The sequence below is a fragment of the Pelophylax lessonae genome, assembly GCF_965119305.1.
Source record: "Pelophylax lessonae genome assembly, chromosome: 1".
Classification (NCBI taxonomy): Eukaryota; Metazoa; Chordata; class Amphibia; order Anura; family Ranidae; genus Pelophylax; species Pelophylax lessonae.
The window spans coordinates 880,372,066-880,385,177 of NC_138768.1; the positions used below are offsets into that span (position 1 = coordinate 880,372,066).

Consider the following 13,112-nt stretch of genomic DNA (forward strand, 5'->3'; position numbering starts at 1 on the left):
TGCAATAGCCCCCCAAATGCCGAGCGATGTTGCCGCAATTTACGCCCGCCGAATCGCGGCAACATCGCGCAAACAAAATCGCGGGACGCAATACGCTCCAAAAAAGTACAAGAGCTTCTTTGGAGCGTATTGCGTCCCGCGATTTTGTTTGCGCGATGTTGCCGCGATTCGGCGGGCGTAAATCGCGGCAACATCGCTCGGCGTTTGGGGGGCTATTGCAAATCAACGGGCAACGCTAGGCGTCCCGCGATTTGCAATAAATCTCCGAATCGCGGGCGGAACCGCGGCGGTTCTGCCCGCGATTATAAGCTGACATGTGAATGCAGCCTTAGGAAACGTCCCGTCCTTCAGAGGAACATAACACTGCGTAACATAGTGGAGAATTTCCCATCTGCTCAGCCAGACCAGGAGGAGTCCGGAGGCTTCTGTACTTACTGTATTCACACTCCTGTACCTGCTGTGATATCCTGTCTGATGTGTGAAGCTTCGCTGTGTGACAATCACCTGAGAGTCCACAGCAAGTCACCAGAACACGTCTTATGTGACTCCACCACTTCCCTGGAGAACAGGAAATGCTCCGTTCATAAGAAGATCCCGGAGTATTACTGCACTGAGGACTTCACCTTTAATTTTCCCCAGATAGGGAGATTATTGCCAATAATCCTCCTATAAATCATGTGTGTTCTGTAGAAAGATTCCTATGACTACGGGTCAAAGTCTCAGCCCCTCCCTGTAGGAGTGTACAGAACTGGTTACATTGGTTACTAAGTGTCAGAGACTTTACTGTCATTTCTCTCTTCCGCTCTCAGCGATGGCGTCTGCTGATCTGAGGAAGGAGCTGGAATGTTCCGTCTGTCTGAACATTTATACAGATCCTGTAACCCTGAAATGTGGACACAACTTCTGCCGGGACTGTATTGGTCGTGTGTTGGATACACAGGAGGGGTCTGGAGTTTATCTCTGTCCTGAATGCAGAGAAGAGTTCCAGGATCGGCCTGCACTGCGAAGGAACATAACACTGCGTAACATAGTGGAGAATTTCCTGTCTGCTCAGCCAGATCAGGAGGAGTCCGGGGTCTTCTGTACTTACTGTATTCACACTCCTGTACCTGCTGTGAAATCCTGCCTGCTGTGTGAAGCTTCTCTGTGTGACAATCACCTGAGAGTCCACAGCAAGTCACCAGATCACGTCTTATGTGACCCCACCATTTCCGTGGACAACAGGAAATGCTCCGTCCATAAGAAGATTCTGGAGTATTACTGCACAGAGGACTCCACATGTATCTGTGTGTCCTGCAGTTTGGCCGGAGAACATCGGGGACACCAGGTGGAGACTCTGGATGAGGCCTCTGAGATGAAGAAGAAGAAACTGAGGAATGTTCTGCAGAAACTGATGACAGTGAGAGAGGAGACGGAGAAAAGAGTGCAGAGTCTGCAGGAACGTAGGAGGAAAGTACAAGGAAAAGCAGATGATGAAACAGAGAGAATCACTGCCCTGTTCAGAGACCTCAGGAGACGTCTGGAAGACCTGGAGAAGAGAGTCCTGAGGGATATCTCCGGGCAGGCAGAGCGGGTCTCCATGTTAATCAACAGTTTGGTCCAGGATCTGGAAATAAAAAAGGAGGAGGTGTCCAGGAAGATGGGGGACATTGAGAAGCTGTGTAACATGACGGATCCACTGACTGTCCTACAGGAATCAGACACAGGTGACTTGTGTGATACTGAGGATGGAGATAATAAGGACAGAGAGAGAAATGATAAACTCCTCCATGATGGAGGGGATCTGGATGTGGGGGGGATCTCACATACATTACACACAGGTTTATCTGATATCATGTCTGGGGTAAATGTACAGAAATGTACAGGCACACATGTCTACCCACATTCTACTACAAAGGACAAAGGTCACATCAATGCTGAACCATCCAGGAGACGTCTCCAACCCTCCCCCACCATACAACACTCACACCGCCAGGCTGAAGAACCAAATATTGGGTCTGTACAGCAAACATTGGGGTTGTTGGGGGTTACAGACATATTATTGGATGTGAGTACAGCTGGTAATTATCTGCATATATCAGATGACAGGAAAACTGCATCCTGGTCATCACATCAGAATCGCCCAGAAACACCCGAGAGGTTTCAGGACTATCCTCAGGTGATAAGCAGTCAGAGTTTCTCCTCAGGGAGACATTACTGGGAAGTGGATGTCGGGGGTTCAGGGTACTGGAGAGTCGGGATGTGTTACCCCAGTATAGACAGGAGAGGAGATCAGTCAGAGATTGGAAGGAATATGAAGTCCTGGGGTTTGGGGAGGTGGTGGGGTAAGCACAGGGCCGGCGCTACCAGTAAGGCGACTAAGGCAGCTGCCTAGGGCGCAGCTTAACAGGGGGCGCCGCCATTCTGCACCCCGAATCAGTAGTGGACCGGCCGGTGTGGCACTCCTCATGCTGTGCCGCCTGAGCGCTACAGCAAGCGAGCCCCAGGCAGCACACACCACTTGTCTAGAGCGCACATTAGAATAGTCGGGGCGCCAGAAGTGCCCTCCATAGAATCCTGGGGATCCAGCTCGGCGCTCACTGCCCTCCGGTCTCCGCCCCTCCAGCTGATTTCTGCTTGAAGAAGATCAGGAGCCGATCTCCAATCACACTCAGGGAGCTGGGCTTGTGCCTCTCCAGACGCCCCCCCCCCTCTGCTCCGTGTTCAACTTCTGGCAGAAGCAGATTGCTGGACACCGGACAGTCTCCCATCCCCCATCACATGCCGAGGACAGCATGCAAGGTGAGATGATGTGTGTCCCGTCCTCTCCCACCCCTCACACAGACAACACAGTACACTCCCCCACCCGGACACTGGCCTCACTCTTCATACATGGGGGGCTGCATTGTATGATATTGGGGGGGGGGGCTGTATTGTATGATATGGAGGGGGCTGCCTGCATTGTATCATGGGGGGGGGGGCTGTATTGTATGATATAGAGGGGGCTGCCTGCATTGTATCATGGAGGGGGGGGGCTGTATTGTATGATATGGAGGGGGCTGCCTGCATTGTATCATGGGGGGGGCTGTATTGTATGATATGGAGGGGGCTGCCTGCATTGTATCATGGAGGGGGGGGGGCTGTATTGTATGATATGGAGGGGGCTGCCTGCATTGTATCATGGGGGGGGGCTGTATTGTATGATATAGAGGGGGCTGCCTGCATTGTATCATGGAGGGGGGGGGCTGTATTGTATGATATGGAGGGGGCTGCCTGCATTGTATCATGGGGGGGGGCTGTATTGTATGATATAGAGGGGGCTGCCTGCATTGTATCATGGAGGGGGGGGGCTGTATTGTATGATATGGAGGGGGCTGCCTGCATTGTATCATGGGGGGGGGGGCTGTATTGTATGATATAGAGGGGGCTGCCTGCATTGTATCATGGAGGGGGGGGCTGTATTGTATGATATGGAGGGGGCTGCCTGCATTGTATCATGGGGGGGGGGGGGCTGTATTGTATGATATGGAGGGGGCTGCCTGCATTGTATCATGGGGGGGGGCTGTATTGTATGATATAAAGGGGGCTGCCTGCATTGTATCATGGAGGGGGGGGGCTGTATTGTATGATATGGAGGGGGCTGCCTGCATTGTATCATGGGGGGGGGGGCTGTATTGTATGATATAGAGGGGGCTGCCTGCATTGTATCATGGGGGGGCTGTATTGTATGATATGGAGGGGCTGCCTGCATTGTATCATGGGGGGGGGGGGCTGTATTGTATGATATAGAGGGGGCTGCCTGCATTGTATCATGGGGGGGCTGTATTGTATGATATGGAGGGGGCTGCCTGCATTGTATCATGGGGGGGGGGCTGTATTGTATGATATAGAGGGGGCTGCCTGCATTGTATCATGGGGGGGGGGCTGTATTGTATGATATGGAGGGGGCTGCCTGCATTGTATCATGGGGGGGGGCTGTATTGTATGATATGGAGGGGGCTGCCTGCATTGTATCATGGGGGGGGGGGCTGTATTGTATGATATGGAGGGGGCTGCCTGCATTGTGTCATGGGGGGGGGCTGTATTGTATGATATGGAGGGGGCTGCCTGCATTGTATCATGGGGGGGGCTGTATTGTATGATATGGAGGGGGCTGCCTGCATTGTATCATGGGGGGGCTGCATTGTATCATATGGAGGGGGCTGCATTGTATCATATGGAGGGGGCTGCATTGTATCATATGGAGGGGGCTGCATTGTATCATATGGAGGGGGCTGCATTGTATCATAGCAGCCCCCTCTATATCATACAATACAGCCCCCCCCCATGATACAATGCAGCCCCCTCCATATGATACAATGCAGCCCCTTCCATATCATACAATACAGCCCCCTCCATATGATACAATGCAGCCCCTTCCATATCATACAATGCAGCCCCCTCCATATCATACAATGCAGCCCCCTCCATATCATACAATGCAGCCCCTTCCATATATCATATGGAGGGGGCTGCATTGTATCATATTGAAGGGGCTGCATTGTATCATGGGGGGGCTGTATTGTATGATATGGAGGGGCTGTATTGTATGATATGGGGAGGTTGTTTTGTGTAGGCTGTATTGTGTGATATGGGAGGTGTGCTGTATTATATGGGGGGGGGGGCTGTATTGTGTGATATGGGGGGGCTGTGTATAATGGACAGTGTCCCCGTCTACCCAAATGCTGACCTCGTCTGACTGATGGTGATCTGTGATTGGCTGTCTCCATGACCTTATTCACATGGATGGCGGTGAAGCTGCATTATTACCAACCACCAACCGGGAGGAGAAGCTGAGGTTGGTGGGGACTGTACACAGGTCACAGCAGAAATTACCCCCCATCAGTGTTCCTTTAAACTGCTTCCCACCTCACTACATCAACCACTGCGCTCACACTTGCGTAATGCAGAGATCTTCTGGCTCTTGGCTGATGTAGTGAAGGTAGGTCATATGGGGGGGGGGGGGGGCGGCAATTTTTATTTTGCCTAGGGCGGCAAAAATCCTTGCACCGGCCCTGGGTAAGCAATACTCAGTGATACATAACAGTAATAAGATCTCATTATCTGGCAATGTCTCTAGTAACAGAGTCAGAATAGATCTGGATTATGAGGCCGGGCGGATCTCCTTTTATGATCTGTGTGACCCGATCCGACACCTCCACACCTTCACCACCACCTTCACTGAGCCCCTCCATGCTGGGTTAGGTGTATGGGGAGGGGGAGGTTGTATAAAGATATCTGGGGGGAATCAGAGATGAGAAATCTGCCCAGAGACTGGTGACAACACAGGACGGAGAGTCTGGTGAAATCAGTGGAAGAAAAGTGGACAACATCATTATTTATAAAGCTGCAGTCTCCGGGGCCGTCATCTTCATCCTAAACCTCACTTCACTACCTAGTGACCAGGAACAAGCATGCAGGAGGTCAGATTGTTCAGCCTTCACTGGCTGCATACTTGTTCTGGGTATGTAAAACACGAGGTAGTGTAGCCAGGATTGGGGTGATAGCCCTGGAGCCTGCACCCTTACAGTGTATCTATAACAAAAATGTTTTTTTGTTTCAGTTTTGGATGGAGTGGGGAAGAATTAGAACCCCTGTTTGTTTTTTTACTGCTATCCGGGTCCCATTAAAAGGATTTCCTCTAACTTCCTGTCTCGCTGACAATGATTTACCAGACAGGAAGTGAGGGGAACTCTCCAACAGACACCTTTTCCTTAGTAGAGGGAAAGCTAGAACCTCTGTCAGATTTTTATTTCTGTCTGTGTCCTTGTTGTAGATTTTCCTAAATTTCCTGTCTGGTACAATACTGTCACCAGGACAGGAAGTGAGGGAACATTTTTCTAATGTAGTCCCAGATAGCAGTAAAAACCTGTCAGGGGCTCTACTCCTCCCTCATTCCATCCAATACTAGAAAAACATATTTTGTCCAGATACATACATTAATATCTACAATGATAATTTCTAAATTTCACTCTTCGCAGGTTTGGAAAATTCATTTTCTCCTCCCTCTCACTTTGACTGCCTGTAATAGTTGTCACTTTTATCACAGGCAGTGTTAGTCCTGTTCCTATTGGTTATGATGTGTAGGGAGGCGGGGATTGATAAACAGATGTTGGTGATCAGTGATGGTTCTGCCGGTGTTGTGGTTGTGGTAGTGTGGACAGGTTACAGGGGGTATACAGTCTCAGGAAGAGGAAATCCTTGGCTCTGTATATGGGATGATTGATCAATGATTGGATATAGATTCAATGATGAGATGGATTGGATTATTGCTAGAATTTCTTTTAAACCCACTCAGTTTCTGCACCTCTATGATCCTTATGGGGCAGAATCATTTTTGGATTTCCTCTATGGCCATTTTCATCTAAAAAAGAAAAAAACAGTTAATATGTGATTTATTAATGATTAAATGGCATTATTAGGTGCTTATGTGCTAATGTTAGGATCTTTATATAATAACAGGTTCAGTTGCTAGAATGACTTTGCAGAAGGATGTTATTAGAACAAATTAAAGGTAAGAAAAGCCTATGCGCTGACCATAAACCAGATGTAGTAAACAGATAAAAGATATAGAGTGTAAACGGGGACCAGAGATTAGCAGCCAATTCTTAGTAGTGTCACCACATACATAAAAGCAAATAAAAAGGTAAATACAACCGACGCTGAGGCCCCGTTCACATAGCAGCGCTGCTCGCCCCGCGACCTCGGAGCGGCCGGCACGGACTTCATAACATTGAAGTCTATGACGGTCGCTCCGGGTCGCCCCAAAGAAGCTCCGGACCCTTTTTCTAAGTCGGAGAGAATTCTGTCGTTCCTATTAGAACGGGTCCGCAGCTTCCCTATGGAAGGCGACCTGTGAGGCGACCAGGTCGCCTCACAGGTCGCCCCAGTGTGAACGGGGACTAAATCAACCCCATAAGTTATATAAAAATGCAAGAATTAATAAACACATACATAGAAAGTAATAATCATAAATAGCATCAAATAAATATTGAATATATATATATAAAAGTGATGTGGTAAAGTGCACTGTGCAAATGGTGCAAATAAAGTGAACCACAATAATATTCAACAGTAAAAAGTCACTATAAAGGAAAAAATGACTGTGAACTAAAAGTGCAGAGTGCAGCTAGCTGATCAGATCCAAGACAAAAGAAAAAATGGTCTGATCTAAAGAACATAAAAGTGATGATACACAGTAAAAAATAACAGATAAAGCTGTGTGACATGAAAACTGTGACCTGTATTGATGGTGAAAAATACCCCAAAAAGGCAAGAGCAGGGGTAAGAATCACATATAAAGAAATCACTTTATATGGATGAAGATAAATCAAAAAAAGTTCACAAGTTCATGACTTTTCTATGAACTTTTATGTTTTCCATGAACTTATGAACTTTTTTGATGTATCTTCATCCATATAAAGTGATTTCTTTATATGTGATTCTTACCCCTGCTCTTGCCTTTTTGGGGTATTTTTCACCATCAATACAGGTCACAGTTTTGATGTCACACAGCTTTATCTGTTTTTTTTTTTTACTGTGTATCATTATCACTTTTATGTTCTTTAGATCAGACCATTTTTTCTTTTGTCTTGGATCTGATCAGCTAGCTGTACTCTGCACTTTTAGTTCACTGTCACTTTTTACTGTTGAATATTATTGTGGTTCACTTTATTTGCACCATTTGCACAGTGCACTTTACCACATCACTTTATATATATATATATATATATATATATATATATATATATATATATTCAATATTTATTTGATGCTATTTATGATTATTACTTTCTATGTATGTGTTTATTAATTCTTGCATTTTTATATAACTTATGTGGTTGAATTTGGGCCCAGGGGTCTGCCTAAGAGAGGGGACCACTCCAGGGGCCCTGAGGTTGCTCAGCAGTACAGCCTACTTTTGAGGACAGTTACCTCAGGAAAGGGGAGTGCCTTAGGAAGCTAAAGGACTCTTTCACAGTCAAAAGGCAAAGTAAATTAAGCGGCCTAGCTGTGAATAGCTCAACTCAGCGTTACTCAGCATTTAACCAGTGTTAATCAGCATTTAACCAGCATTAAACAGCATTTATCAGATCGTCCATGCTTATTGTGCATAGTTTAGTTCTGTTGGAGTATCCCACTAATCCCTTCTCTATCCAAGTTCCTAAAAAACATAAAAACCAAAGAAACTGGACTGGTCCTTGTCTGAGGTAAAAACACTTGGAAACATGTCTGAATGTTCTACTGTTGCTAATGGTAACCCGTCTTCAGCAGCTCCCTTGGGAGTAGTGCTACATCCGTTTCCTTGGAAGGTCTTGTTGTGGAACATAGAGACAGTTGGTCTCTTGCTACAATGAGGTATTTGGGAATCTGGAAGTCAGTCAAGCTGATAAGATTTTCAGAGATAACAGAAATTAATGTCTCTTGTAATTAATGTGCTGCTTGTGCAAATTCTTAGGTGAATGATTTATTATGTAAAATGTTGATGTTTGGGACAGTCTTCCATGACAACTGTCCAGGATTGGAGGGTAAAGACCTCCCGTTTAATAAAGAGGTCAGATCTTTGGTCCTCCTGCCTTGTCTAAGGATCGCCACATACCTTCATGCCTCTACTTTCCAACCTATACTTTTGCTTTGTAACTCTTCTAAATAAAGTTTCAAAACCTTCACCGTTGTCTTTTCAGAGGTTGTTATTTCCTTATCACATTCCGCAATGACTTTGGCATTAGTTGTAATAGCGATGTAACACAGAGATTAGTTTTTCCGGGACAGACAAGGCTTTCTATTGTCACTGTTGTCTTGCATTTTTTTTATATAAGACAAAATGTAACAATTATATAAATTTGCTTAGAATGACCAATGTTAGTTTTTTAGCAGTTAGTGTTACTGTAGATAAAAGATTCAATCCTTCTGTATTCAGTCAGAGGTGATTGCGCTGTCGGGCAGTTGAAGGGCCATAAAATCGAATCAGAGACCGGGAAGTACTAAAACCAACACGGCTCACAGTAATCAGAGCTCACAGGGGTCCAACAGATGGTGTGAAGCCCATAAAAAACAAATTGGGGGGAAAACTCAATTTTGCAGATATTCTGACACTCCAGGAATACGTCTGTATGTCACACTTTTCAATGAAATCAGCACCTGAGCTCAACCACAAGGCTCCTATCTACTGTGTTTCTGACCGGTCCCTAGTGCAGCACACATGCGGTCACAGGCAGAAATAAATACCACACAGAGATTGTAAAGATGGCCATAGATAGGTAGAATTTCTAATGGAAATTTATTAGGAAAAGAACATTCTAAGTTAAGTTTGTTCGGTTTTTTAATTATTATTGGGGTCAAATCAATGTTAATTTTCAGCCGCAGCGAGGAGAAAATTTGAAGGAGCGGGATGGAAATTTTTCTCAAACTAATGTTTAACAGTGAATGTGGTTTTTGTTTATAAAGTCCATTCATTGTGTAGCACCTTCCAAGGTAGGTGCTAGAAGAGAGTATAGTTTTTGGTCTTTCTGCTTACCAGGAAGATTGCCGGGTAAATTTATGGGGCTCTCTGCCTACCAGGGAGCAGGATCCATTGATGTGGTCTGCTCATGATGCTCAGGTGCAGCTCAGCTTGTCTGAATGTTTCACAAAAGGGAGGCATATTGGACAGTGGGAGGAAACCTGACAAGTGACACAGGCATTGTTACAGCCCTGGTGATTGGCAGAGGAAAGTGCCTTGGTGCATGCTGGGATACTCTATAAATGGCAAGGGCACATGTGTTCGGGGGTCTTCGGCTGGAGAGCGGGGTCCCAGGGGCAGCTGCCCCTCCTCTGTAGAAGCTGCCATGTGGCCTTGGGTGGTCAACCTGAAAGCCAAAAGTTAGAGAGGAGCTGAACCCAGATGTCCTGCAGAGCTGACTGGAAGGGAGACACTGGAAAGGATCTGATTCTGCCTACAGTGAGTACAGATCAGTGTCATGGGGCATGTCCTGTGAGGGCCACCTCTTCAAGTAGAAGAGTCAGTGGACAGGTGTCAGTCAAGGGGATGCTAGAGAAGGTACTGAAGATAAAGTAGTTGCATCAAGTCTGCTGCGGCCGCAGCAACAGGAGGTAGAGGGGCTTTAAAGGATCCAGAAGCTGAGGTCCTCCAGTTCGTACAGTGAGAAGGAGGCAGGGATCATTCTTCCATACAAGTGTCAGTATGGTAAAAGCAGTGTGTCTGCTTCCTCAAGTAATCCAGTAAGGCCAAGAGAGAGTTGTCCTTATCCACCATGAATAGATTAGTTGGAGTATCCTACTATTCGCTTCTCCCATCCAAGTTCCACAATAATACCCTGGACTGTTTATTTAGTAACGAGCAAACGTGAGTAAGGAGGGATATGTGAAAAACCCCCAGCAATTGTTTGCAGGTAATCAGAGGGAGGCCTAAGAAGTCAACACACAGCAAGCCCTACAGGGACAGTGCTACATTTAGGGGCATCTTCCAGGATTTTCCTCTGAGTTATGGCAGTGGTTGCTACTGGCAATGACCGGACAGATACCCAAGAAACGTCATGTCTTCTTATGTAAAGTGCTGGAGTGTCAGTGAAGAAAGGATGTGCTGTACTGTGAAAGAAAGTAATGTCTGCTTCACAGTGATCAATGCAAGTGTGCTTTCAAGTTATGGTCAAGAAAGCAGTAACCCCGCAAAGCAGGGATCAGCATGTCAGGGGTTGTGTCAGTACATGTGCTGTAGAATAAAATGTCTGCAGTGCAGTCGGTAACCGCAGGATCATTTCTAACAGCAGTGGGGGAGTTCAGTTGACATGAACGGAAAAGTGTAACTGAAGCTCAAGTAAAGGCAGAAGAGGCAGATGCTAAAAAGGGGGTTATGGTATACCTGCGCTATGGAATTCCTTAATTTAAAAAAGGTTTATGGTTTAAGCTGCCACCAACCTACCACTGACGTAGAGTAAGATTAGGGGTGATGGATTGTTGGTAAATGGCGCTACCACTTCTTAAAAACTGCATAACACTGCATAGAGACCATAATAACTATAAAAACCATAAAGGTCTTCTGTGTGTGGGAATGGTATTGTTCCAAACCAGGATATAACAAAACTGTGCACTATGCTGAAATATTGGGTTCTACCCCATATAATGAGCAATATAAATCACATAAATAGTGTAAAGTGCACAATATTAAAATGTTAGAAATAACTGAGTTATGTTAAACCATACAAAGTGCACAGAGCTGTGAATATAAGGTGTCAAAGTGCTGGATAATGGGTACAGATGCTGTCTGAAACAGTGTACAACAGATGGCGTGATTAAAAAAAATGTAAATGGTAATAGAAGACTCAGTGCTGGAATAGTAAAGTGCCAGTGTGCTGGATGATATCCAGAGGTATATATAGTATAGTACCTTTCAGTGAGCCACGAAGGTTCTTAGTGGCTATTCAATAAGCTCCTAAAGTGCTAGGTGCCTTGTAGGGCTGGGCGATAAAGCGATACCGATATGTATCGCGATAGTCGGGGGATCGATAGCAATACAACACTGTGAACGATAAACGCTCTGACGGGTTTAAGCTTTAAAAATGGCGCCGCCCGTCGCATACACGCCACTGCGCACGCGCCCCCGCCGCTCGGGAGAGGCCGGGAATAGCCGAAGTTACACGAGCGGCGGCGGCGCGTGCGCAATGACGTGGCGGCGCCGGGCGGCGCCATTTTTAAAATGAAGGCGCCTCTGGAACAGGTAAGTGAAACAGCTTCACTACCTGCCATTATGCAGGGCTGCGGGCACACTACAAGGGATGCAGTGCTGCAGGCATGGTCTACCTGTACCATGCCCACAGCACTGCATCTCCTGTAGTATGCCCACAACCCCGGATCCTCTTGTACCATGCCAGTACCCTGCTTTATCCTGCACCATGCCAGTACCCTGCATTCTCCTGCACCATGCCAGTACCCTGCATTCTCCTGCACCATGCCAGTACCCTGCATTCTCCTGCACCATGCCAGTACCCTGCATTCTCCTGCACCATGCCAGTACCCTGCATTCTCCTGTACCATGCCAGTACCCTACATTATCCTGCACCATGCCAGTACCCTGCATTCTCCTGTACCATGTCAGTACCCTGCATTCTCCTGCACCATGCCAGTACCCTGCATTCTCCTGCACCATGCCAGTACCCTGCATTCTCCTGTACCATGCAAGTACCCTGCATTATCCTGCACCATGCCAGTGCCCTGCATTCTCCTGTACCATGCCAGTGCCCTGCATTCTCCTGCACCATGCCAGTGCCCTGCATTCTCCTGCACCATGCCAGTACCCTGCATTCTCCTGCACCATGCCAGTACCCTGCATTCTCCTGCACCATGCCAGTACCCTGCATTCTCCTGCATCATGCCAGTACCCTGCATTCTCCTGTACCATGCCCGCCGCCCTGCATTCTCACCCTAGGGTCCTTATTTTAAATGGGTAATAAAAAATATCAATAATTATCGATATCGACCGATATGAAACACTGATATCGTGATACAGTTTTCAGCCATATCGCCCAGCCCTAGTGCCTTGTGAACAGTGCTAAAATGAAAGACATGCCCGGCGACAGGAGAGAAAGGACTAGGCATAGGGCATACATGAATGGGTGAGAAAGGGAAGCGTGCAGTAAAGGTCAAGTGGGGGACAAAAGTAGGTGGGCTAACAGGGGGGCACTTACCTTATTGGTCAGTGGTACAGGCAGGGGGTGGAGAGGTTGAAATATAGGTCCAGGGTAGGAGGGGTCAGGTCAATCCTGAAGGAGAAAGCGTGGAAGAAAAGTCTGTGTGTCCAGCTGCTGCGTCTCTTCTAGGATCTGCAATAGAGGGGAGATGAGTGAATTGGATGGCCTGCTGTCCCGTCTCCGGGAGTTGGCTGAGGTGCATGGCTCAGACTGGGTGCAGGGACAGGTGGCCAGCACCTTGCAGGGGGCCGGGGAAGGCCCCTCGCAATTGAGGCCTTCCTCCACACGTGCTAGGAGGTCTAGGCCTCCGGAGCGCTTCAGCCCGGATCGGGCCCCCAGGGCTCAGCGTCGCCATGGGAGCCCCAATAGGGACCCTTCAGCCCCCCCTGCTAAGCGTGTGCCTGCTTC

General features: G+C 47.2%; 1 protein-coding gene across 1 annotated transcript in view; it reads left to right on the plus strand.

Moving 5' to 3' along the window:
• The first annotated feature begins 763 nt into the window (after positions 1 to 763).
• LOC309550603 (uncharacterized protein) overlaps positions 764 to 13,112 on the plus strand; it is a 99,108-nt gene continuing 86,759 nt past the window's right edge. The window contains exon 1 of the mRNA XM_082250946.1: positions 764 to 2,324. Coding sequence (XP_082107072.1) covers positions 812 to 2,324 — 1,513 coding nt within the window. The 5' untranslated portion in view covers positions 764 to 811. The remainder of the gene's footprint in view (positions 2,325 to 13,112) is intronic.